Raw genomic sequence first — 27,461 nt, 5'->3', positions numbered from 1 at the left:
GACAAGGGGAGGGCAGCCGTGTCCTACACGTAAGGGACAGGAAACGAAACCAAGAGCCCTGCGTATCAGCAGTGAGGTTACTCTGAGGCTCTTCTCACGCCTCCTTCAGAGTTGGTTGTGTGACTTCTGCCCCTGCAGCAGTTATAGGTCGCTGGAGACAAAAGAGTAGCCAGCAGACGCCCGGGTCAGGGAGCCCGGCCTTGCCCGGTCTGCGCGGGAACAGCGGCAGCCGCAGGTGAGCGAGCAGCTTCTGTCCTCTGCCTCCCGGGGCGTGGGCGTGAGTTTATACGTGGAATCCGCGCGGGTCCCAGGGCCGGGCGCATTTGATGGGCCATGGACCCCTGGGTTGTGTTTGCTCCGGGGTGGGGGGAGGACTTGGAGTGAAGGTTGGGGGCGGGGGTTCAGAGTCCTGGGGAGTGGAGCTCTGCTGGCGCAGCGCACCTGTGATCCCGGAAATTCTTACCGCACCTGGCTCAGAGCACCTGCGGAGCTGCTGCCCTCCCCGCGTTACTCTACGGGGGGAGCAGCCCTGAGTCATGGTCAGAAGCCGAGCTCGAGACTGTTTGCCAGCGTAATGGGTTTTAAAAGGGAGGACTTCATAGAGCCTCCTGGCTGTTATTTAACAGTAAGTATTAATTGGAAATATGACTGGAGCCCCAAACTGTACCAGCTACACTACGATACTAAGGCGATAGGAAAGGTGGGGTCTGTACAACACGTGATGGCTAAGACCGTTTGCTCCAGACCCAGGCGGCCTGAGTCCGAGTCCCACCTCTATTTCACCCATGTGGTTTCTGGACCAGTTTCTTCACGATGGTCCTTCCTTTGCTTCATGTCTGAGATTGTGTATTAAACGAATTACGAAAGTTACTGAGTACATTACATGTACTCACGTAATGTTACCTTGCAGGGAGTACTCTGCCAAGTTAGCGCTCAGAGTTTAGCTTTTCGACGAGGTCCCTGCGGCTTCGCGCTCCCTGTCCGCTCCCAGGTACTGTGATTCACTGGCTGTTACTCCTCAAGGTCTTGGCGGCTGCGTCTCACTTCCAAGAATGCTCATTGCTGCTGCCGGTTTAGCAATTTGAGATACGTGGCTAGTTGTAAGTCAAACCTCCTTAATGAGAATTGTCAGGCACTTTGTGTTCCTTTTTCTTTCCCAAGCTTTCCTAACGGTAGATGTTTTCTCTTAAAATGCAGCAAGCCCACGAGTTTGAGGTTGCTGTGAGGCCAGGGCACCCTACCCAGGGCGACATAGTGAAACTCTGTATCAAAAAAAAAAGCAACAATAGGAGGGATTTGAACAATAAACAAATTCAAGGAAATGAAAAACCAAATGAGTGAATTTCTGCTCCTGGGCAGAAAAGTGGCGTTTAAACCGTTGGGTTGTAGATGACACGACCTTCTGGTCTGTAGAGGAGTTTGGAATACCCAGCCCCTCAGCACCTCCCCATCCCATCTCTAATTAGGGACCCCTCTTTCCTATTTCTGTTCTCTATCCTCATTTCCTTGAATGAGCCCCGTTCTCTCCAGTCTCAAGACTTCTACCTGTGAAGTCCCCTTTATCTGTTAAGCTCTAGTTCACGGCACCCCCACAGACCCTCCACAGCATAACGATTTTCAATTTCCTTCACCTCTAAGTCTGACTTTGCCAACAAGTTTCCTCCCTATCATCATCCAAGTTAGTGCTCTTTTCATAACCCTTTCTTATAACATCATTGTTTGATGCAGAGCGCCTAGTATTTTCACTAATGTATTTGTGTCCCCCGGGGTCTTGCTTTAGTGCTGTGGTGTCTGCTCTATAGAGAGCCTGTAACCCACACCAGCTTTATACAAAGCGGATATTTTATATGTATACATTTGTATGTACGTAAGTATATGCACACTCTATAGCACTACCAGAAACAGTGCTAAATTTAAGAAGGAAACCCTTTTTTAATGCACAAAATTTACCTATAAATATAGCCCGAACAACAGGAAAACTCCATGGTATTTGACTTGTGGTGAACCTACGTCCACAATATTAAGTTCTGCTTTTGGTCTACTATTCCAAATTCTTCCCTTCCCGTTAGCCTAGCATCTTTCATTTTCACTCACAGGTAGGAAAGTAAGGACCTACAAGTCTTGTGATTTGTTTTATAACAGTAGAGTTTTGCTAAAATAATTCAGAATAGGTTTCTCATTTTGGCTTATGTAGAACAAAAACTGGTTTACTTTGTATTTGGGGGGCATCAGGAGAAGGTTTTTTCCTCAGGCAATTAATAAATAAATTCAGATAACTAACTCAAATCTAGTTATGCCTTGTTTATAGACACATTGGTTTTGGGATTTTCCAGAAGTAGAGATATGTCCCCTTTGAGTTCCCTATTTTCCATTAATACTGTTTTGAAAGCAAAAAGAGAACTTGCAGGATGTGAGAAGGGATTTGTTGTAATATGGATTGTGAAACCATAACTGGAAATCCCCTTTACTGTTTTTCCCTTTCTTTGGTGGTGGTGGTTAAAAATTATCAAATAGTCCAGAGCCTCAGTGGGAACTTAGAGTTCTGATTAAATGATTTTTAACAGACACACACTGATATATACATATATGATGAGGAAATTGAGGCCCCATGTATTATATATTATATGCATATCATATATGTACATGTCTCTATGATTGAAATTCTGTTGTTTGTCCTGAAGTATTTATTTATTTATTTATTTTTGCAGTTTTTGGCCAGGGCTGGGTTTGAACCCGCCACCTCCGGCATATAGGGCTGGCGCCCCACTCCTTGGAGCCACAGGCGCCGCCCTTGTCCTGAAGTATTTATGATTGCAACAGTACAATTGATAATGACTTCATTTCAGACCTTTGTTTTGTTACATCATAAATATAATTTTTCTCTTTCCCTAAAGTGCTTGTGAACTTTTTAACAAAGAAAGAGTGGTCCAAACCATTGCTAAAGAGTTACGTTAAATTAACTAATTCAACAAGAACATACTCAGCTGTTCCCCAAACTGAGTGACGTAAGTCTTAGAATAGACTCAAATTTGAGAGAACCACAGGATGATTATAGCAGCAAACAAGTGAACAGGCATCTACATGGTGAATGCCTTTATTCATCTGGTTTATGGTGCCTCATTCTACTTGGCACAGGAACAGGTACAAAGATCACTTAACATTTTGCACATGTTATCCCCCTTATCTATGATGGGAGATAAGCTCTGAGATGTTATATAATTGCTAAAATTCTAAAACCTCCAGTAAAGCGACAACCCAGATTTTATTCTGTAGTGGTTTTGTCAATAGGTGCTCCTCCTTCCCTAACGTGTTTTAAGACTTAATGTAACTAAGTGGGAAGAAAAAAGCAAATATGAACAAATGAGCACTGTTATATAATCTGCTTATGTTCTCTTCCTGGGAATTCTGTGCAAGAAAGAATGATCTCTGAGCCCATAAAAAGTAGATACTGTGTGTCTGCACCCTTGGCGCTCATTTGGCAAGGACTTGGAAATATATGACACTCCATGCTTAAGATCCTCCAGATGTTCTTAAAATTATGCATAGCACTAGTTTATGGATTCCCTATTTTTCTAGCAGATTCTTTATTTTGAGCTTGCACTGGACTTACCAGCCTAAAACAGCTAAATGCTAAGACGAAATATTTTTAAATGATAAGAAAAAATATTGTCCATCTGAGATGTAGGGATTTGCAAATCCAGAATTTATGAAAATATTTTTTCCAATTTAATGGTTCGTTTGCAAAAAAATGAGAAATAAACACTTACCTGTGTTTCTCCTCTTAGATATCATTTAGAACTTTTTATTAGCTGTTACTTAGTCCCTTTCTGGCATCGTAGGCAAAGTAAGAATGCTAAAACAATAGTTGCATAAAAATTAGCCGGGTGTTGTGGCGGGCGCCTGTAGTCCCAGCTGCTCGGGAGGCTGAGGCAAGAGAATCGCGTAAGCCCAAGAGTTAGAGGTTGCTGTGAGCCGTGTGACGCCACGGCACTCTACCGAGGGCGGTACAGTGAGACTCTGTCTCTACAAACAAACAAACAAACAAAAAAAAAAAAATAGTTGCATAAAATTGCTGTTAAAATTAGTTAAAGGCCATGCTAGGGAAGGTAGCTCACAACTATAATCCTAGCACTCTACTAGGCTGAAGCAGGTGGATTGCTTGAGCTCAGCAGTTCAAGACCAGCCTGAGCAAGAGTGAAACCCTCATCTCTAAAAAAATAACCATGCACTGTGGCAGGGGCCTGTAGTTCCAGCTATTCTGAGAGGCGGAAGCAAGAGGATCGCTTAAGCTCAAGAGTTTGAAGTTGCTGTGAGCTATGATACCATGGTACTCTACTACTGAACGTGACAAAGTGAGATTGTCTCAAAAAAAAAATTAGTTAAATGCCATAGAATTCTTTTTAAAACCAAGAATTGTTAAGAGAGGTGCCTTATATGGGTTAGATAAAAACTCTATAGATGTGTAGTCCGGCATGTTAATTAAGGGATATTACCTCCTTTGACTCCAGAATTTATCAGTCCTTTTTATACATCCATTAAATTATTATTATTATTTTTTGAGACAGAGTCTCACTATGTCATCCTCTAGAGTGCTGTGGCGTCACAGCTCACAGCAACCTCTAACTCTTGGGCTTAAGCGATTCTCTTGCCTCAGCCTCCCAAGTAGCTGGGACTATAGGCACCTGCAACAACGCCCAGATATTTTTTTGGTATAGTTGTCATTGTTTAGCAGACCTTGGCCCGATTTGAACCCACCAACCTCAGTGTATGTGGCCGGCACCCTAACCACTGAGCAATGGGCACCGAGCCAGTTAAATTATTCTTAACATGTTTTAAGAAAATGAGTATATTGGGCGGCGCCTGTGGCTCAAGGAGTAGGGCGCCGGTCCCATATGCCGGAGGTGGTGGGTTCAAACCTAGCCCCGGCCAAAAGAAAAAAAAAAAGGAAAATGAGTATAGGGGCTGCGCCTGTGGCTCAGAGGAGTAGGGCGCTGGCCCCATATGCCAGAGGTGGCAGGTTCAAACCCAGCCTGGGCCAAAAACTACAAAAAAAAAAAGAAAAGAAAATGAGTATAAATTTTTTTTTTCAAATTTGAATTTTGGCCTTCCTCTGTTCTCACTGATTGCATTTAAAGTTAATGAATTTGGGGCTTACTATTCCTTATTTGTAAAGTGAACATTATTAATACCTATACACCATGCCCAGGACATCGTCAATGTTCAGCACATGGGGGCTGTTCTGTCTTCCCCATATATACCCTATGATGAAGAATATGTGGATTTGACAAAAATAACCTGGCCTTTTGTATGTATAAATTCAGTCCCTTTTTATAGTCCTTTAGATGATAGAACCTAAAATATGTACATAGCTTTGAAAACTTTTAGACTACCTTGGTTACACATGTTTATTAACTTATTAATCACTTTATAGATTAATTACAGAGAAATATAAATTTTAATATTTCTGCCCTTCTGACTTGAACACATAGCTTACTTCTGACCAGTTAATGCAAACCTGGTTCCTATTGTTCTAAGAAAATCCAGGAAGTTAAATCAGTAGCACAGACACATTTTTGGATTTATTCCAGGGTCAAGTAAACCCATGTTGACTTATTCAACCATTGCTTTACTTCTTGAGTCAATATAATTCAGAAGTGACTATAATTGGAACCTTCCTAAGAGTTTCACAAGATTTTGAAATTTTATGCTGAAAGTCGGCAAATGATAAAGAAATAATTTTGAAATAGAGAGGAAGAATATGGTTTCTTCCTTAGGAACCCTAGAGTTGAGTTGAGGATGTAGAGGGATCAGGTCACCTAGGTAACACTAGGGAAGGCTTAGTAGGAATAGTTGCTAGATGGGCAGCCAAGACCGGAATGTGCCTGGGAAGGGGAATGGCTAATTGGGCAACAAGAGTTCCTTGCCTGGTGTGTTTACTGTAATGAGCAGGCATTGAAGGGGGTTGGGACCCACAGTAAACAGCGAAAGTTCCTTGTGGGAACAACTAAAATGGGATCAAAGCATTGGAAGGCAGATGCATTGAGTAGAATGTTTATTATTATTTATGTTTCTGTAGAAATAACCAAGTACAAAGTTTCGCTTGCGTTGTCAGGGTGCTACAGCAATGCCAACTGAAAAGCCGTTGGCATGTGGCGAGGCAAAGAACACAGTTAAGCCTTCTCAAAATTGCCTGAAAATTAATCTTTCTTGCTCTCTGCTATATCAGTCCCAGAGGTCAGCTCAAGGGTTGAGCACTGGACTATATGCTTCCTTTATGTTGTGTACGTTGTGAAGTCTGCATTTTTTAGTTTGGTTACTATTTGGGGTATTAGGCTCACAGCGTTTCTTCATGGATTTCTACTTCACTGGACTCTTCTTTTCGAAGACTTAGAAAGTGTTCACCATCATGGGCTGACCAAAAACTTCTGAATTCCTACTCAGAAATACAATACTTGACTCTTAATAGAGCCAAGTCCAAAGGGCTTCAATGACTGGATAAGGCTTAACTAGATGAATGAGGAGGAATGACCTATAGAGTGCCTGTGTAGTTTAGAGACCTGTACATTTGGAAACAATATGTTGATATCGGACCTTTCTTTTCAGAACTATTGATATCATGGACAAACAAAGTAAGTAATCTACTGTAAGTGGTTACTCTTCTCCCTATAACCTTTATCTGTTGGTAACTCCTTTGTCATAATGTTTTAATCATTGCGACACAATCATTAATCAGTTTCTGAAAATACAAAATTTGATCTGTGTTGTTTATATGCCAAAATCCAATGTCTAGTTCAGCATTTTGAAAATGGAGAGATGTATACAATCACTGATTTTTTTTTTTTTTTATTAAAAATAAGAAAATCTTTGTGGCAGGTGCCTGTAGTCCCAGCTACTAGGGAGGCTGAGGCAAGAGAATCACTTAAGCCCAAGAATTTGAGGTTGTGATCTGTGACACCACAGTACTCTACCAAGTACGACAAAGTGAGACTCTGTCTCAAAAATAAATAAATAAATAAGAAAACCTCAGAGAAAGCTAAGAAATTTGAGGTTTATTGGGAAATATATTGTATAACATATACTATATTCCCATCCAGAACAGTTTTTCTTTGTGTATTTTATATGCATAAAGATTATTCAAGTCATGCTGATTAACAGATAATAATTTTAAGATGTCAAGTCATTGTTGACAAAGTCCTCAGCTATATATTCTGATGTATATTTCATTACATACACATGTAATGTAGGTTTAAACAAATCCCAATTGTTATGGTAATTTTTTCTCTATAATTGTAAATAAGATGGATATTTATCAAACATATAATGAAAGACTGTCTTTTAAAAATTTTAAGATTTGGAAAAAGAAAAACACTACGTAGGCAAAATATAAAAATATGGTTTAATGAAATGTTTTTCTTTATTCTCCCTTTTATCTTTTTTTGAGATAGTCAAAAAATATTTCTCTCTCAATGCAATGGCAGCTATCTAGACAAGTTAGATAATCTTTAGAACTGGACCCCTTACTTTTCCCATGTGAAGTTTTGTGATCTTTTTATTTATAAAAATCAAGGCTTTTAAAATGTAAATTTATATTGAATTAAGCTATTTTATTAGCTATAAGCATTGAGATGCTTACACTCAATTTAAAAACATTCATTTAGTCAATTTATTTATTTATTTTTTTGTAGAGACAGAGTCTCACTGTACCGCTCTCAGGTAGAGTGCCGTGGCGTCACACGGCTCACAGCAACCTCTAACTCTTGGGTTTACGCCATTCTCTTGCCTCAGCCTCCCGAGCGGCTGGACTATAGGCGCCAGCCACAACGCCCAGCTATTTTTTTTTTGTTGCAGTTTGGCCGTGGCTGGGTTTGAATCCGCCACCCTAGGCATATGGGGCTGGCGCCCTACTCACTGAGCCACAGGCACCGCCCTAGTCAATTTAAAAACAAACATTCAAATATGACATTTGATCATCGTTACCTTTTTTTTCTTTTTTGAGATAGAGTCTCATTTTGTTGCCCTCAGTAGAGTGCAGTGGCGTGATAGCTCACAGCAACCTCAAACTCTTGGGCTCAAGTGATTCTCTTGCCTCAGTCTCCCAAGTAGCTGGGACTACAGCACCCACAGTGTGTGGCCATTTTTAGAGACAAGGTCTCACTCTGGCTCAGGTTAGTCTTGACCTGTGAGCTCAGGCAATGCACCTGTCTGGACTTCCCAGAATGCCAGGATTATAGGCGTGAACCACTGTGCCTGGCCCTATAGTTAACTTTGACCTCTTCAGTTTTGAATGCTATGTATGTAATTGTATGTGTGTATGTATATATGTGCATAAATAGAAATAAAATGCATATATAGAGATGTAAACATCAAATATCTTTAAGACAATGTGATAGTTCTATGATTTTTATAAGCTGCAACTGCAGAAATCAACCTCTAATTCATATACTCTTCAGTATACTTGAACTCCTGCCCATTCACTTATTTTCTTTGTATAAATTCCTCCTGTAATTCCTAAAACTGGATCACTGCTCTGTACCAAAATCTCAGAGATTATGAGCTCTTGATTTTTTTGACTGTCTCTGCTCCTAAATATGTGTATGTATTTTCTATTGTTTTAACAATGCTGCCTGTTGAGAGGTGACAAAATGTGTCCCATTGGTTAAGAGTAAACCTTTAAGTCAAAATGGCTGTGTTTACTTGAGTTCTGTTCTGAGTCTGAAACTGTTGTTTCCAACTTGAGTTCGGAGTGTGGGCTACAGGCAGAGCCTTCATAGCTAGAGAATTGGGGAGCTTGGCCACCACGTGAAGCTGAGGAATAGAATAATTGCGATGGAAAAACTTGTCGTATTTCAGAGGTCTGTGATAATTTGCGGTATATTGCAGTGTCTGTCCAGGGGAAAGTCTTCATTTGAGTAAGAGGGCATTGATTGCTTGAATTTACAGTCTCCAAGGATTGCATTCTGCTGAAGTTACTGCGAAGCCAGTTGAAGTCTGAGAAGGGGAGATGGCGCACAATCCCGCCTTCCTGAGTGAATGGCCTTTGAAAGTTCATAATAGAGACACACTCAGAAAATTTGTCAGATTGGAAGTTTAGCCAATGTACCCTCTATATTGATGCCATGTCTCCATGATACAGAAACAAAAATTTTGAATTTGGGCGGTGCCTGTGGCTCAAAGGAGTAGGGCACTAGCCCCATATGCCCAGTCCTGGCCAAAAAAAAAATATATGAATTTACAGTTAGTAGCCCGTAAGGAAACAGAGGAGGAGGTAAGTGTAGTGTCTGCTAGACCACAAGGTGTATGAATGCAAAGACTCTGAAACCCCAGAATTTAACTCCAGGATGACGCAGGGGCTCAGTAAATAGAGGCCGGCTGTGGTGGATGAGTGAATGACTAGAGACGGGAGTAGGAAGAGCAGGGAGGCTGGATCCTTAGTGCACATACCAACGTCACACAAGCAGCGCTAATTAATTAGCAGGCAACAACGTTTAATGTTTATTGTAATTAAATATTATGGAGTTTGTAGGCCAAAATCTGTCATATATTGTAAATTTGGCATGGTTCACACTTATTTGTGTACTTCCAGGGTAAGTACTAAAAAGATTCTGAAATGCGGAAGTAATACATTACTTCAAATATTTTAAAAATGTATGGAGCAATAATTAGAGATGTCTTTTAAATCACTCGTAATCCTACCCTTACTCACATACAACTTGTTTCCTTTATCACTTCTTCGTAGTCTATATGTGATTTAGAAACTACCTTTTCTGTAATACCAGCAAAATCAAAGCATGCAACTGAGCATTCATCTAGCACATATGAAAACTATGAATTCAGCTTCAGTAACTCAGCGATCTCACTTTATCTAAAAGAGAAAATTTGAAACAAGATTCTCTACTGCAAATTAGCTCCTATAACAGCGGTTGTCTATTGACCTGTCCTTGACTTGCAGACATGGAAGTGAATGGGCCTTATCTGGGAACACATCCTGGGTACCCCCCTCAGAATCCATCAGCAGCATTCCAAGGTAAGATACTTGATTAAAGAAGAAAAGATAAAATTAACCAATTGATATGGAGGTGGGGGTGGGGATATGTGTATCTTTACTTAGTACTTATTTTTCTTAAAAGCACATGAATAAAATTTTGGCAGCCTAGCTGTTTTTGATTTTTTTTTTTTTAATTTGACTAGACTACCTGTTGTCTGTGAAAAAAAAAATTTTATTTATGGAGGACAGTAAAAATGTAAAAGAAAGCTAATAAAAATAGTAGTGAGCTTATTATGTTTAGTAACTGCTGTCCATAAACCCCAAAATACAGATATAAATAAAATATTTTATTGATCTTCTATCTATTTTGAAAATTATAAGTATTTAATAACACAGGAAACTTATCCCTGGGTTTTTTGAGTCATGTAGTAGCTGGTGTTGTGGTCAGTGAGAGTCATAGAAAAATAACAGAATTGCTTAAAATTGGAAACTGGGTGGGACACAGTGGCTCGCACCTGTAATCCTAACCCTCTAGAAGATCAGGGCAGGTGGATTGCTTGAACGCACAAGTTCAAGACCAGCCTAAGAGCGAGACCCCATCTCTACTAAAAGTAGAAAACAGCCAGGTGTTGTGGTGGGTGCCTGTAGTTCCAGCTACTTGGGAGGCTGAGGCAAGAAGATCACTGAAGCACAAAAGTTGGAGTTTTCTGGGAGCTGTGATGATGCCATGGCACTCTATCCAGGATGACAGAGTGAGATTCTGTCTCAAATAATAATAATAATATCATGAGGTTTAATCTGTCTTTATAAGCCTTATTTTATTTTATTTTTGAGATAGAGTCTCACTATGTCGCCCTCAGTAGAGTGCTGTGACATCACAGCTCACAGCAACCTCCCACTCTTGGGTTTAAGCAATTCTCTTGACTCAACTTCCCAAGTAGCTCGGACTACAGGCCCCTGCCACAACACCTGGCTAATTTTTTGTTGTGGTTGTCATTGTTGTTTAGCTGGCCCTGGCCAGGTTCAAACCCGCCAGCCTCAGTGTATGTGGCTAGCGCCCTAACCACTGAGCTACGGGCACCGAACCAATATAAGCCTTATTTTTAATTGTATGTGAACTTTGTTTAATTGTATGTTCCATTTACAAGCTTTTGTAAATTGCCCATTCTAAGTAAAAAAATTTATATGGCCTTTAATGTTAAAATATTGAGAAATTTAGTCCTTTGAAATTATATTCCGGGGTGGCACCTGTGGCTCAAAGGAGTGGGGTGCCAGCCCCATATGCCGGAGGTGGTGGGTTCAAACTCAGCCCCAGCCAAAAACTGCAAAAAAAAAAAAGAAATTATATTCCCATTTTGTGGTATTGCTACTCTGTGGACTACACAAATAATCTTACAAAGCGTCTTGGTACTTACATGTGCAGAGAGAAGATGAAGCATATGTGCTTACTGAATCTCTGCCTGGCAACTCTGCCTCACATTCCTCTTTGCCTGCCTTCTTTCTCAAATTGTATCTTCCAGAGTAGAGAATGCTAAATTGTGAAATTTCAGTCTCTAACCTAAATATCGTGATTTTATTTAGGTTAGATAAGTCTAAATAAAATTTAGAATTTGAAAGAATAAAAAAATAGAGCATGACCTAAAACTCCAGGAAAACTGTTAACCCAAACAAATATCTAGAATGTCCTAGAAGAAATGACATGCTTTTACCGCCACATCAGGGTTTCTCCACAATATACTATTTTGGTCCGCACAATTCTTTGTTCTTAAGGGAATGTTCTGGGTATTTTAAGTCGTTAAGCAGCATTCCTGACTTCTACCGTTTTTACCAGTGTCCTCCCCACCTACAATCCTGACAAATAAAACCATCTCCAGACTTTGTCAAATATCCCTTGAGAAGGGAAAGAACAAAACCTCCCTCACTTCCAAACATAGGATACGCCATTTGTTAGAATTCTAGAATTATCACTTTTTCCAGGTATTTGGCCCTAAAAATACTGGTTCAAAGCCTTTACTTTAGGCCTTCTAGCCCATGCCATGTCTTTTCCATGAAGGCAGCTCAGAATCTTTACATAGGTGACCTTAGATCATGGTTGTTTAATTTTCTCCGGTATTAAAGCCTGTGTTCCAGCAACGTTTTTAATGGTGAGATTTAAGGCTATGGGCCAACTCTATTCATAGCCCACCAACTCTCAAAGTAGAAGTGAAGAGGAAACTACAGCTATGTCATTGAAAAGTCTCTGAGGATGAAAGCAATCCTTAAGCTTCACAGATACAGAATTTCTGAGAGGAGAAGTCAGCTTGTAGACAGCTGGGGTAATCCTAAAAGGACTGATGATATTTTTCTGTGCATTTACAAATTATTTCACCTGTTCCTATTTGAGGACCTCCAGGACCTGTTGGATTCCTGGAGCCTGGATACCCTGGGCCTCATGCTGGTTACCCAGTCCCGCCTACTAACTACTCACCTGCTGGGCCCCCAGGCTTTCCTGTTCAAAATCAGCCAGTCTATAATCAACCAGTTGGGCCTGCAGGGGTACAATGGATGCCAGCACCACCCCCTCCATTAAACTGTCCACCTGGATTGGAATATTTAACTCAGGTAATTTCAAATACATAAATTGTCATACAAAATAAAGCTGTTCTCCAGTTTACTTAACCAAATTAACAAAAGAATAATTCAATAGAGTTTGAAATGGTAAAACAAAATTTCCTGATTATAGATTACTCTTGATTCTTTTATATTAGGTTCTCTTTCAAAGCAAAATACAAATGTTTAGGAAATTGTGTTTTCTGTGAACTTGATCTCTGATAATTGTCAATTGCAAATATTTAGTAAATACAGTTCTTTTGTATTTGTCCTAAGCATAATACATAAACTAACTCGTGTAATTCTTACAGAAAATGTGATGTATACGTGCCAGGATTATTTCCACTTTTCACAAGAGGAAACTGAGGTCCAGAGAAGTTATATAACAAAAACCGAAGGAAGGCTGGCTTTTTAATCCTGGAACTTTGGTTCTGAATCCTAGGCTCTTTAATCTTAGCGCTGAAAAATTACCCTGCAATCTGAAAAAATAAAAAAAAATTTTGAGAGAGAGTCTCACTTTGTTGCTCTTGGTAGAGTGCTATGGCATCACAGCAAACTCAAACTCTTGAGCTTAAGAAACTCTTTTGCAGAAAATGAATCAAACAATTGCTACATCGAAATATTAAGCAATAATAATAATAATGTAAATTCCTTTTCTGAATTTATGTTCGTTTGTTCTTTAAGAGGTTTTTGTTTCTAGTCCTTAACTTAAACATTGTTATTGTTATTAAATTTTAAGTCTTTAATTTTGTGAAGGCAAAAAAATGGAAACCTAATTACCACATGTATATGTAAAAATAAAAATTAAAAAAAAAAAAAGAAAGAAAGAAAAACTCTTTTTGCCTTTGCCTCCAAGTAGCTGGGGCTACTACGGGTTCCCGCCACCGGGCCTGGCTATTTTTAGAGATGAGGTCTTGCTCTGGCTCAGGCTGGTCTTGAACCTATTTGCTCAGGTAATCCACCCACATAGGCCTCCCAGAGTACTATGATTACAGGCATGAGCCACCACGCCTGGCCTATACCTGGCTAATTTCTCATAACATAATGTCCTTCGGGTTTATTGATGTTGCTACCAACGGCATGACGCCATTCTTTTTATGGTCGAATAATATTCCATTGTGTGTATAATAAAAAGTGGATTTTTAAACCATTTTTCTGCTGATGAACCTTTAGGTTGATTCAATATCCTGGTTATTATGAATAGTACTACAATAAACATGGGAGTACAGGTAGCTATTTGATAGTCTGATTTCCTCTCCTTGGGATATATATTCAGCAGTGGGATTGCTAGATGATATGATAGTTCGATTTTTAGGTTTTTTTCCTTGTTCTGTTTTGTTTGAGACAGAGTCTTTGTCAACCTTGATAGAGTGCCTTGGCGTCTCTACAGCTACCTCAACCTCTCTCTGTGGGTTCAAGAGATCCTCTTGCCTCAGCCTTTCAAGTAGTTGAGACTACAGGTGCCTGCCACAACACCCAGCTATTTTTAGAGACAGGTCTCGCCCTTGCTCGGGCTGGTCTGGAACTCCTGAGCTCAAGCAGTCTACTCACCTCAGCCTCCCAGAGTGCTATGATTACACGAGTGACATGATACCTCCTGGTGGATTTTATTTGTATTTATTTTTATTTTTATTTATTTATTTATTTTGCGGTTTTTGGCCAGGGCTGGGTTTGAACCCGCTACCTCTGGCATATGGGATTGGCGCCTTACTCCTTTGAGCCAGAGGTGCCACCCATTTGCCTGATGATTAGTGATGTTGAGCATGTCTTCATAACCTTGCTGGCCATTTGTATCAGTTTTCCAATTTTTATAGGTATTTCAGTATGAGTCAATTTTATTTGACCTAAAACTTTCCCACACTGATAGTGAGACCTTTAATAAATATTTTTAGCCATTAAAAACAGGAACTTTAGCTTTAGACTAAAAAGTAATAAAAAGTTCATTAAATATTGATAATTATTTATACTTTTAAAGTATAAAACATTAATATTAATGTGATTGGTTTAAAATCCTTCATATGACATACATTTAACCCTTACTTTTCTTTTCTCTACTAGATAAATCAGCTACTGGTTCATCAGCAAGTTGAAATTTTAGAAGGTATGTACTCACTGTATTCATTATGCCTTTAGATTAGAAGAAGAGGTTTATGAACATAAAGACACCATCAGCCTCCATGAATACAACAATTTAACTCATGTGAGACAGTTAAATCTGGTTTGTTACAAACCTCTCTCTTCATCCTAATGAAATTACAAACATTTTTAGCAATTTTCCAAAAATGGGACATGAAATGCTGGGGATCTGTCCCCATGATACATGTATAGACATTAACTTAGAAGGAAAACAAAACTTTTCTTCTTAGCTCTCTTTGTATGTCACTGTAAGTGTTTCTGTCACATGAAATGACTTCTACCACTTCAGCTATTTTCTTCCCAAATGTCATTGCCTTGAGAATAGCACAGTTCCACACAGATCTTTTTGATTTTGGATGGGAATGTATTGGGTACTTACCATTCATGCCTACAGTTTCTCTAGAGAGTTTAGATGAACACCATGAAACCTTGATTACACGGGCAGTAGTTTGCCCGCTAGGATGCAGAAGCACTGGACTGTTGGAGGATGCTGACCAGTGAATCTGAAGGCTTGGCCTCCTAGAACACTGCTGCTCCTGAATAAACCTGTCCTTTCACTGGGTCCAGTGCTACCTAGTGCAAGAATAAACTTAAGAAGCCACTGGACGCTTCTGGACAGCTCCAGGGGAATAAGACCATGGGTGGATTTATGAACCTTAGTGTCTTTCTTCTAGACAGAAAAGATTAAGTGAAAACCCTATTGGTTCTTAGAATATATCTGTTCTATCTTTATCTGTCTCCAGTGATAGAAATTAGAACATGAGGTTGGACGCCTGTAGGTCAGTGGTTTGGGCACAGGCCACCTGCTCTGGGGCTGTTGGGTTTGAACCCAGCCCAGGCCTGCTAAACAAAAAATAGCCTGGTGTTGTGGGTGCCTGTAGTCCCATCTACTAGGGAGGCTAAGGCAAGAGAATTGCTTAAGCCCAAGAACTTGAGGTTGCTGTAAGCTATGATGCCATAGCACTCTACTGAGGGTGACAAAGTGAGAGTCTGTCTCAATAAAAATAAAGCAAGAAAGAAAAAAAAGAAATTAGAACATGAGCTGTTTAAGAATGATGGATTTGGTTAAAATATGCGATTGTCACCTATTATTGAAATTATTTATAATGTACGTAATAAATGATTCTGTTTAGTTTCTTTAAAACAAAGTTAATGCTGGAAGAGAGCTCTTTGTTGTTTGATAATTTATATTCTGAAATTTAATGTTTCATTTATGATATATATAAAATTTATACAGTTAAATATCTACATTACACAGCTCACCATTTACCTTTTTTTACCTTTATAAATACTTGTAAAATACATGTCTTATCATAAAATATAAAATAAGTTCCAAATACTAGTTTTTAATTCTGCATTAATTTTTAAAAGATCTTTCTAATTTTCTTGCTTTCTTCCTCTTCCAAATTGGGAGCCTATATTATTTTCTCATATTATGAGTAATATAAAAAAGATAAACAGTATTCAGTTCTTTAGTATCTGAGCATATAATAGGCATTTATAATCTCCCTCAATTTAAAACATTATAGACAATAAAGATGTAAACAAAAGTTTTATTTGCTTTCATTTTTATTTATTTTATTTTATTTTTTTATTAAATCATAACTGTATACATTGATTGCTTTCATTTTTAAGTAGCTAGAAGGAAATGTAAAAATTATGTAAACCCATGTTGGTTTATAAATAAACAAACTGGAGATTTCTGAGATTAAGTTTCTCAAAATCAAACAGATGATATAGGCGCTCTCAAAATCAGTTTAATATTTTTCTCACCAAATATTTCTTACAAATGTAGAGTGCAGGGCCTTCTGGATCCCACCAAAGACATTTGAAGGAGTTTATGGTGATAGTACTTGGAAGGACATTTGTATATGACTAAAATTCCTTCCACACCGACATTATACAGTGATTTTTGTCTCCATATATATTTTTTTCAGTCACTCATTTGGTCCGGTCTTTGATATCTATGACCCCAGTTTCTGAGGGCTATGGGCAAGTGGGATCATTTATGGCTTCTTTCTGGCTCTAAATAGGGAGAGGGTTCCAATATGGGAAGACGTCAGTAAAACATCATATGGATGTCAGCATTTATCATCCCTCTGTTCCCTCCATAAAGAGATTAGCCTATCTAAGCAAGGTACAGAGTTCACTTAGGCTGCCCTCAGCCTGGTTGTTTTATGAGAGTTTTTTTTTTTTTTTTAAATAGACAGAGTCTCACTCTGTTGCCCTGGCTAGAGTACCATGGCGTCATCCAACCTCCTGGACTTAAGTGATCCCTTGCCACAAGCCTCCTGATTAGCTGGGACTAAAGGTGCCTGCCATGATGCCCGGCTAATTTTTCTATTTTTAGTAGAGATGGTGTCTTGCTTTTGGTCAGGCTGGTCTCAAACTCCTAAGCTCAAGCAATCTGCCTGCCTCCGCCTCCCAGACTGCTAGGATTATAAGCATGAGTTACTGCACCAGCCTTATTTTGTAAGTGGAAGCCCTAGTTGTCAAGCATTTATTCCTACTCTTTAATATCAATCTCCTACTTCTGAAAAACTACTGCTGAGCTAAACCAGGGTGTGTCCAATATGACATTATAATTCACTTTCCATTTTCTCTTTCTCCCTTTTTACACATAGGCATTGAGAATAAGGTCTCTCATTGCCTTCCTTCAAACACAGAGAAAAAAATAAGAAACAAGCATAGCTTAGGAAACAAAATCTCATAGAGCATAAATGACAATCATCAGATATTCTCCTCAATAATACATTAAAACTACACTGGGTAAGTGGACATTTTCTCTGTACACTTGACACCACTATGTCCACCTGTAGCATCACCCAACCCTCAGCAGAGATGTCTCCCTCTCTGGCAGGGGTCTGTGAAGTTGGGAAAAAGACTTCTTTTCTTTGTCATGTCTCATATAAGGACTCTTTATTTCTCCTTATGCTAACAGGCTCTCTTTTTCCTTTTCCTTTGCTTTTTTTTTTTTCTCTGCTTGGTTTTTTTTTTTTTTTTTTTTTTTTTTTTTTGGCTGGGGCTGGGTTTGAACCCACCACCTCCGGCATACGGGACCGGCGCCCTACTCCTTGAGCCACAGGCGCCGCCCTTTTTCTCTGCTTGGATCATCTCTAAAAACCATTTCTTGAAGTATCATCTAAAACTGGTATATTTAGATATTTTAATAGTGTAGGTTCAATATGTTTTAGCATGAAAGTGATTATGATTTTCTCTTTTATATGTTTAGTCTTAACAGGTTTTGAAACTAATAATAAATATGCAATTAAGAACAGCCTTGGACAGAGGGTTTACTTTGCGGTGGAAGATACTGATTGCTGTACCCGAAATTGCTGTGGGCCATCTAGACCTTTTACCATGAGGATTCTTGATAATATGGGTCGAGAAGTCATCACTCTAGAGAGACCGCTGAGATGTACCAGCTGTCTGTGCCCTTGCTGCCTTCAGGAGGTCTGTGGGCAATGTCCAGGGCACTTGGTAGTGTAGCTCAGCAAGGATTTTCATGCTTTTATTGAACTTAACATGTATTCCTTTGCCTTTGTAGATAGAAATCCAGGCCCCTCCTGGTGTACCAGTAGGTTATGTTACTCAAACCTGGCACCCATGTCTGCCAAAGTTTACAGTACAAAATGAGAAAAGACAGGATGTACTAAAAATTTCTGGTCCGTGTGTTGTGTGCAGCTGTTTTGGAGATGTTGATTTTGAGGTAAGAAATGTTGTAATGTTATAAGGTTTCTTTCCTGATAGAAGAATATAATTTTGCAGGATGTTACAAATACATTAAGCATTGTGCACTAATAACTTGATAGAGAAATAATGTTCTCTTATATTTTACTTTAGTCAGGGTAGTGAAAATACTGGAGAAGCATTGTGAATTTTTTTCATTTGATGCTAGGAAACTAAATTTCATCTAACAACCTTTCTTGGTAGATGCCCTAAAGCATCCATTGCATGGAATGAATTAGCTTTTCTTCTGTTCATCCAGAGCAGTGGTTCTCTGCGACCCACAGGAACTATATTAAAGGGTTGTGACATTAGGAAGGTTGAGAACCACTCATCTAGAGTGATCATACTGAGGTACTGTCTTGGAGAGAATTGGGAAATAGTCACTTGAATCATTTTCTTTCTTTCTTTTTTTTTTTTGAGACAGAGCCTCAAACTGTCATCCTGGGTAGAGTGCTGTGTCATCACAGCTCACAGCAACCTCCAACTCCTGGGCTCAAGCAATTCTCCTGCCTCCGCCTCCCAAGTAGCTGGGACTACAGGTGCCCACCACAACACGCAGCTATTTTTTGGTTACAGCCATCATTGTTGTTTGGTGGGCCTGGGCTGGATTTGAACCTGCCAGCTCAGGCGTATATGGCTGGCGCCTTAGCCGCTTGAGCCACAGGCGCCAAGCCACTTGAATCATTTTCTATTGAATTCATGTTGGAAAATTTAAAATGTTAAAGCAGGAGTTATCAGTATGAGAGACCACTGAGGAACATGGACTCCATCCAGGTGTCACTGAGCTTGAGAACTTGAAGTAAAAATAAATAAACTTGGGAGGACAAGGCGTGTGGATTGCCTGAGCTCAGGAGTTTGAGACCTGCCTGAGCTAGATGAGACCCCATCTCTAAAAATAGCCAGGTACTGTGGCAGCCACCTGTAGTCCCAGCTACTAGGAAGGCTGAGGCAAAAAGATCACTTGAGCCTAAGAGTTTGAGGTTGCTGTGAGCTATGATGCAACAGCACTCTACCAAGGGTGACAAAGTGAGACTCTGTCTAAAAAGTAAATAAATAAATAAATAAATACCTGATCCACAGCAGAGTTAGATCATTCTAAATAAAGTAATAATTCAAGAGACATCTCTTAAGTACATTGTGCAGTATGGTCCATTGAGAATGAAGAAAAACGTAGAGATGATTCTGATATCTGATTATTCTGATCTCAGATGTTTGAACAGCTGAATGAATAATATTATTGGCCAAGTTAAGAATCTTAGAGGAGAAACACTTGTGGGAAGCTCAGGATTTGTATTTAGGTCATGTTAGGTTTTAGTTATGTAGGAAGGGGGGGAAAGATGTAGTTTTCAGCATACAGATAGTAGCTGTAGCTATAAAAAGATTATCACATGGCCATGCCTGGCGGCGCACACCTGTAATCCTAGCACACTGGGAGGCTGAGACAGGTGGATTGCTTGAGCTCAGGAGTTTGAGACTAGCCTGAGCAAGAGCAAGACCTTATCTTTACTAAAAATAGAAAAAAACTAACCAGCCTGCGGCAGGCACCTGAGTCCCAGCTTCTCAGGAGGCTGATGCAAGAGGATTGCTCAAGCCCAAGAGTTTGTAGTTGCTGTGAGCTGTGATGGCCGAGCACTTCCACCCAGGAAGTGCTGTGATGGCCGAGCACTTCCACCCAGGAAGTGCTGTGAGCTGTGATGGCCGAGCACTTCCACCCACAAATACTCTTATCTCAAAAAAAAAAAAAAGAAAGAAAGAAAGAAAAAGAAAAGAAAATATCATCATCGTGGTGCATACAAGACAGCCAAGTAGATCTATCCAACGTAGATGATAAGGGAGTGGGCGAGTGGGTGTCTGTCTCCTCCCAGGACTCTTGATAGTGTAAAACATATGTCCACATGAAACTGACATCCAAAGTCTAGGAGTGTGATGTCTGAATTCATGCCGCTATTGTGGTTCAGGAATCTCAAATACAGAAATTGATCCTGAGTGGTGATAGAAGGGTAAAAGCAATGCATAAACGTAGTAGAAAGAGATGGGTCACCAAGGATACTCTTGATCCTAACCCGAATCCTATCTTGACATGAGAAAATTGAAAAGTAACACCCAGGTTGAGTATCCTTTTTCAGAAGTTCTTGGGACCAGAAGTGTTTTGAATTTCAGATTTTTTCAGATTTTGGAATATTTGCATCATTCTTATTTATTGAGCATTCCTAATCTATAAATTTGAAATCTGAAAGGCTCAAACAAGCATTTTTCTCTAAGTATCATCAGGTCAGTACTCAAAAGGTTTTAGATTCTGGAGCATTTTCGGAGTAAGGATGCTCAACCTGTAATGCTTTGGGAGCTGATCATAAAAGACATACCTAAATAAATATTAAATATACAAAAGATCAAAACAGGCCATGAGAGGAAATGAGACTATAAGGAAAGAGAAGGAGGATTTGAAAACAAGTCAAAAAGAATCTCTAAAAGTCTAAATCATCTAAAAGAGAGATGGTCACTGATAAAACCTCCTTGGAGAGGCTGAACTGCAAATTAGTCATAAGAGAAGGCAGACTTAGTAAACTGCATGATTTATATAAGGAAACTACAGGTAAGGAAAAAAATATAAATTTGAAGGCACAAGTAAAATTGCAGAGCCATGAAAGCTTGAATAAACAGCTCTTTTTAATGTACTTTCTCTTCTATCAAAGAGAATGTATAAGACGCAATTTGTCGAGATTATATTCAAACAGAGAAACGGCTAAAAATATGCAGCATTGATGCCATCGAACCTCAGATTAAGGAAATGCAGGTACTTCTGGATTTAAAAACAAAAGCAGTGACACCCAGATACAATTCAGTTTAACTCTGATCCTGAAATGAATAAAGAAAATCTAAAAGCAACAGGAGAGGGGGAAGGGAGGAGATTATCTCTAACACATAATTTCATGGCATTTTGCTTTAAATTTACTGTTATTTGCTCTTTTTTTTTTGGTAATTCCTTTACCTTTTTATCTTTGGTTGTTTACTTTTTTCTTGTCAATTTATTAACTAATTTCTGTCCTAGAGATACTGACTTTGTGTCTGTCCTCTAGTAGGTAAATATTTCCTCAAATCGACCTTTTGTTTTTAGATGTGATATTTTAAATCTGCAATAGAATCTCCATAGTTGGCCACCTCCCTACATTGACCACCTCCTTCAGTTGACCTAATTTTCATAGACCACGTTTACATACCAGTAGTGCAGTAGGCCTAGCCTCTTATGTTGACCACCTCCATATGTTGATGAGTTTGCTACTGTCCCTTGGGTAGTCGACTTACAGAGGTTCTACTGTGTACATACATATATTCATGCACGTGCTATATAAACTTTTGTATTTTTAGGTAGTCATCTACAACCCACTGATTATTTTTTGCTGACCCCTGACCTAGATTTTTATTAGTGTTTGATACTTAACTTTCCAAAAGCAGAATATCGTATCAGTCAGAGTATAGAAACTAGAACCAAAATGCCTGGGTTTGAAACCACCCATCCCCACCACATCTTACCTGTGTGACTTTGGACAATTCATTTCATTTCTCTTTGCTTTAGGTTTTTTCGCATTAAGATTGAGTAAAATAATAGTATATACTATCTTATAAGTTGGTTATGAAGATTTAATTACTCAGTAATTATAATGTCTTTCTCTGTCTTGCATATACTAAATATTATATAAATGCATCATTTGTAAATAAAATATCTTAGCAACCATTGATACAATCATATGTTACATTTTATTATGTTATTCCTTTGATATATTGCTGGGTGCTATGTACTATTGTTGTAGTTAATATTTTTTACATTTATTTAGAATATTTTTAGGATGGCGCCTGTGGCTCAAAGAGGTAGGGCGCCAGCCCCATGTGCTGGAGGTGGTGGGTTCAAACCCAGTCCCAGCCAAAAACCGCAAAGAAAAAAAAAAAAAGAATATTTTTACCAGTTATCGATATTAAATTTATGAATTAAAAAGCTGAACATTTCCATAATGCCAATTTATTATATCCAAAGGTTGTAATCTTATTATAGGGATTTTCTTTTTTTATTTATTTTGTTTTTATTTGGTTTTTTGAGACAGAGTCACATTCTGTGTCCTGGGTAGAGTGCTGTGGCTTCATTGCTCACAGCAACCTCAAACTCTTAGACTCAAGTGATCCTCTTGCCTCTGCCTCCTGAGCAGCTGGGACTACAGGCAGCCACCACAATGCCCAGCTAGTTTTTCTATTTTTTAGGAAAGACAGGGTCTTGCTCTTGTTCAGGCTGGCCTTGGCCTCCCAGAGTGCTGGGATTTTAGGCATGAGCTACTGTACCCAGCCAGGATTTTCTACTTTAAAATCATTAGCTAGGAATTGCTAAAAATTAGTCCTAACAACTTCTTGGTTGTAAATCATTATTTGCATTTCTGATTCTTGTCATAAAAAAACCCCTACATTATCTACTTCTAATTCAGTTTTATTTAATTTTGAAAATTCTTGCTGTAGAAATCAAAAAGTGAAAGTTAATATCTTTATCGGTGTAGTGTTTATGGTGGCTAATAAGTTGTCGGCTGCTTTTTTGTTTTTTGAGACAGTCTCACTTTGTCACCCTAGGTAGAATGCCATGGCGTCACAGCTCACAGCAACCTCAAACTCTTGGGCTTAAGCGATTCTCTTGCCTCAGCCTCCCAAATAGCTGGGACTACAGGCGCCCGCCACAACGCCTACCTATTTTTTTGTTGCAGTTGTCATTGTTTAGCAGGCCTGGATCTGGTTCAAACCCACCAGTCTCGGTGCATGTGGTTGGCGTCATAACCTCTGTTCTACGGGCACTGAGCCCACTTCACCCAGATTAAGAAAACTACTCATGTCACATCTGCTAATGCTCATTGGCAAACAAGTCTGGCCACGCCTGATTATTGAGCAGAAAGTGTACGACAATAGTCAGGCCTGCAGGTGGTAGAAGGAATGAAATGTGTGTTTGATAGAGAATAATCCATGATATCAGTTTCTTTTTCTTTTTCTTTTTTTTTTTTTGGTTGCAGTTTGGCCGGAGCCAGGTTCAAACCTGCCACCCTCAGTATATGAGGCCTGCGCCCTACTCCCTGAGCCACAGGCGCTTCCCATGGTATCTGTTTCATTTTAAAAATTTATTTCAAGTTCTTTAAGAAGAACCCATCCATCTTCATTCAAATAAAATGATTCAAATGTTTTTAGCTTCTCTACTTGTATTAACCTAAGGCTAATGCTTCAAAGAGTACATGTGAGACCTTGAACCACATTTGAGAAAGACTTTCTCTCTCTCTCTCTCTCTTTCTTTCTTTCTTTCAATAGAGTCTCACCTGGTTACCCTCAGTAGAGTGCTGTAGCATCTTAACTCACAGCAACCTCAAACTCTTGGGCTCAAGCGATACTCTTGCCTCAGCCTCCCAAGTAGCTGGGACTGCAGGTGCCTGCCACAACGCCTGGCTATTTTTAGAGACTGCGTCTCACTCTTGCTCAGGCTGGTCTGGAAACCCTGAGATCAGGCAATCCACCCACCTTGACCTACCAAAGTGCTAGTATTGCAAGCATGAGCTACCATACCCAGCCCAGAAGGACACTTCTTTCTTGGCTAACACAACCCTGTATACAGAGCTTCAGGAATGTTAGCTATGCTCAGTCCCCATATGCCTGGTTAAAGAGTTGCTTTAGTCTAAGCACAATCTGTTCAACACCGTATCAGGGCCCTAGATTTTCCTCAGGCAGAATTGTGAAATTAGAAAGTATTTTCTAATTTCGGGTGCAGTGGCTCACGCCTATAATCCTAGCACTCTGGGAGGCGGAGGCTGTTGGATTGCCTGAGCTCACAGGTTCAGCACCAGCCTGAGCCAAAGCTAAATCTCATCTCTGAAAATAGCTGGGTATTGTGATGGGCATCTGTAGTCCCAGCTACTTGGGAGGCTGAGGCAAGAGAATCACTTGAGCCCAAGAATTTGAGGTTTCAGTGAGCTATGATGCCATGGCACTCTACTACCAAGGGTGACAAAGTAAGACTCTGTCTCAAAAAAAAAAAAAAAATATTTGCTTCAGAGCTTTTTTCATGTACCCTTTTATTGTTCACACCCTAACCCTTGACCTGGGACCTCCCAGCAAGTCACTTACTGGTTACTTTTCTTTACTCAAAACTTCCAATCTTGCCAGGCACAATGGCTCACGCCTGTAATCCCAGCATTTGGGAGGTCAAAGTGGGTAGATCGCCTGAGCTCACAGGTTTGAGACCAGCCTGAGCCAGAATGAGACTCTGTCTCTAAAAATAGCCAGGTGGTGTGGAGGGCACCTGTATTCCCAGCTACTTGGGAAGCTGTGGCAAGAGAATCACTTAAAACCAGGAGTTTGAAGTTGCTGTGAGCTGTGACGCATCGGCATTCTACCAAAGGTGAAAAAGTGAGACTCTATCTCACACAAATTAAAAAAAAAAAAAAATCCCCAAACTACTATCTTCTTTCCTATGCTCTTACCATTTCATGTTTCCCAAACAGTGAGTGGTAATGAGCCCCCCCTCCATTAAGCCTATGTAAACTGTCTCTGCTTCTCTTATTGCAGAAGTCTAAAAGGAGTTTTGTTTATTTACTTATTCATTACCTTTATGGTGGGTTTTAGAAATTTTATTAAAGAAACATTTTATATTTTTATCCTTTTCTGCTTAAATTTTGTTTTAGATTAATTCCAATTATTTATTACTGTTTGTCTTAATGTAAAGTAGAAAATATTAAATATTTCAACAAAACTAGTTCCATGTAATTTCTTATTAAAATGCAATCGTTTTCTTGTATATAAATAGGTACAGAAGCCTATTCATATGTGATGAGGGTTATATTTTTATAGTTAACATAGGATGTATAGTTTTAACATATTTATTTCATTTTACTCTAACATTGAAAATACTTCTGCTGGGCGGCGCCTGTGGCTCAGTCGGTAGGGCGCCGGCCCCGTATACCGAGGGTGGCGGGTTCAAACCCGGCCCCGTCTGAACTGCAAACCAAAAAATAGCCGGGCGTTGTGGCAGGCGCCTGTAGTCCCAGCTACTCGGGAGGCTGAGGCAAGAGAATCACTTAAGCCCAGGAGTTGGAGGTTGCTGTGAGCTGTGTGAGGCCACGGCACTCTACCGAGGGTGATAAAGTGAGACTCTGTCTCTACAAAAAAAAAAAAAGAAAATACTTTTGCTATGTGTTTTCTAGAAATATCTGACTTTGTTTCTTTTTGGTGGGGGGGGTGTTTGTTTCTTTTTTTGCAATTTAGATCACATCTCTTGATGAACAAAATGTGGTTGGCAAGATTTCCAAGCAGTGGTCTGGGCTTTTGAAAGAGGCATTTACAGATGCGGATAACTTTGGGATCCAGTTCCCTTTAGACCTTGATGTTAAAATGAAAGCTGTGATGCTTGGTGCCTGTTTGCTCATTGTAAGTCTGTCTTTACAAATCGTGGTTATAATTGATTTCCCTGGTATCATTCTGAAATGATTCAGTAAACCGTATATTTCAAAATGGCCTGCTTAAATACATAGGTTTTAAACGAAAGTTCCCATTTAATCTTAGCTTTGAAATTCCATTGGATCCTAACATTCTGGATTCACAGGTGACTAGTTTTTGTCTGAAGAGTCATTGTACTGACGAGAGGACCTAATCTTAGGGCTTTTCTTTTAAAAAAATTGGTGTTCTGGGAAAGAAGGTCAGTCTGGGCTTCTGCAGAAAAAACATTCAGTGAAATGGCAAACTTTGTCCCGACTCATTATTGAACTAGATCTTCTATTATAGGAGTATAAACTGCAATAAGAGTATGCAATCAGTTAACCCTCTAGCTGTAACTACCAATTTACAGCAAACATAAGGGATAATACTCATTTCTGTATTTTTGTTTTTATCTAGGACTTCATGTTTTTTGAAAGTACTGGAAGCCAGGAACAACAATCAGGAGTGTGGCAGTAGCTTAGTAAAGTCCACAGAACTTTTACGTCCACAGATGGATTGGGGCACTCTAAAAGGAAAAAGAACGTGTTTGTTTTTGAGATTACACGTGTCTAAATTAACCTCTGGTTGTCTTTATCTCTAGTTGTAGTTGTATGATTTTTCTTTTTCAATTATAGAGTTTATTTTCTGTATCACTGATTTATAAGTTTTTTATGCATTGACCTCCTACAAAAAGCTGCTTTAAATTATAATCTGATTTCTTTTCTATTTTCATGGCAAAAGTAAACGGGGATTAAAATAATTTTTAATAAAATATCCATTCAGACATGACAACTGTTGTTTTGAAAATATTGTATCTTTTTAAAAGTTAAAAAATAAGAAGTTTGTTATTATGTTCAAATATCACTGAATGTGCATCTCAACCAAGAAAATTAAAATGTGTATTTTTTTGACCTTTAGAAAATCATACTATGTTTAACTTCTCCTATAAGCTAATCTATTACTGTAAATATTTATTTTAATAATGACAAGATAATAAGTTATTCATTTATAAGTGGCTTCAGTAAAGGAAAAGGGACATAATTTTCTTCCAAAAAAAAGATACATTTTAAAGATTTACTGGCTCTAAAATGTTAGTATTATTATGAATTTTGAGGTTATTATCTGTACATGAAATGTTAACTCCTATCATTTCTAAACTACAATAATTGAGATTACTCTGGCATTACCTAAATAGCACATATATTTCCTCATGGTGTGTAAACGTAAATGCTAGTCTGTTAGATTATTTATACAAATAAACAAATATTTTTTTCTTTTTAATTTTATTTATTTATTTATTTTTTGTAGCGACAGAGTCTCACTTTATTGCCTTCGGTAGAGTGCTGCGATGTCACAGCTCACGGCAACCTCCAACTCCGGGGCTTAGGCGATTCTCTTGCCTCAGCCTCCCGAGTAGCAGGTGCCTGCCACAACACCTGGCTATTTTTTGGTTGCAGTTTGGCTGGGGCCAGGTTTGAACCTGCCACTCTCAGTGTATGGGGCCAGCACCCTATCCACTGAGCCACAGGTGCCGCCC

General features: G+C 39.2%; 1 protein-coding gene across 8 annotated transcripts; it reads left to right on the top strand.

Moving 5' to 3' along the window:
* LOC128592449 (phospholipid scramblase 1) lies at positions 1 to 27,403 on the top strand. 8 transcript variants are annotated; one of them, XM_053600373.1, is made up of 10 exons: positions 2 to 235; positions 6,604 to 6,629; positions 8,941 to 9,265; positions 9,950 to 10,024; positions 12,369 to 12,586; positions 14,633 to 14,675; positions 17,943 to 18,163; positions 18,258 to 18,419; positions 25,715 to 25,897; positions 26,362 to 27,400. In XM_053600373.1, the coding sequence occupies exons 4-10, from the start codon at positions 9,952 to 9,954 to the stop codon at positions 26,404 to 26,406; spliced, it is 945 nt and encodes a 314-aa protein (XP_053456348.1). In that variant the 5' UTR covers positions 2 to 235; positions 6,604 to 6,629; positions 8,941 to 9,265; positions 9,950 to 9,951; the 3' UTR covers positions 26,407 to 27,400. The 8 variants fall into 8 exon arrangements, with proteins under 8 accessions (XP_053456351.1, XP_053456352.1, XP_053456348.1 ...); XM_053600376.1 differs by lacking the exon at positions 8,941 to 9,265 and having other exon boundaries at positions 1 to 235; positions 12,468 to 12,586; positions 26,362 to 27,403; XM_053600372.1 differs by lacking the exon at positions 8,941 to 9,265 and having other exon boundaries at positions 12,378 to 12,586.
* The last annotated feature ends 58 nt before the right edge of the window (positions 27,404 to 27,461 follow it).

Source organism: Nycticebus coucang, chromosome 8, assembly GCF_027406575.1.
Source record: "Nycticebus coucang isolate mNycCou1 chromosome 8, mNycCou1.pri, whole genome shotgun sequence".
Lineage (NCBI taxonomy): Eukaryota > Metazoa > Chordata > Mammalia > Primates > Lorisidae > Nycticebus > Nycticebus coucang.
The sequence above is the reverse complement of the archived record's forward strand: the minus strand, read 5'-3'. Positions and strand labels throughout refer to the sequence as shown.

Coding starts and splice junctions, on each gene's coding strand:
- LOC128592449 (XM_053600370.1), top strand. Junction 10,025..12,368: donor TCCATCAGCAGCATTCCAAG/GTAAGATACTTG, acceptor TTCCTATTTGAG/GACCTCCAGGACCTGTTGGA. Junction 18,420..25,714: donor TTGGAGATGTTGATTTTGAG/GTAAGAAATGTT, acceptor TTTGCAATTTAG/ATCACATCTCTTGATGAACA.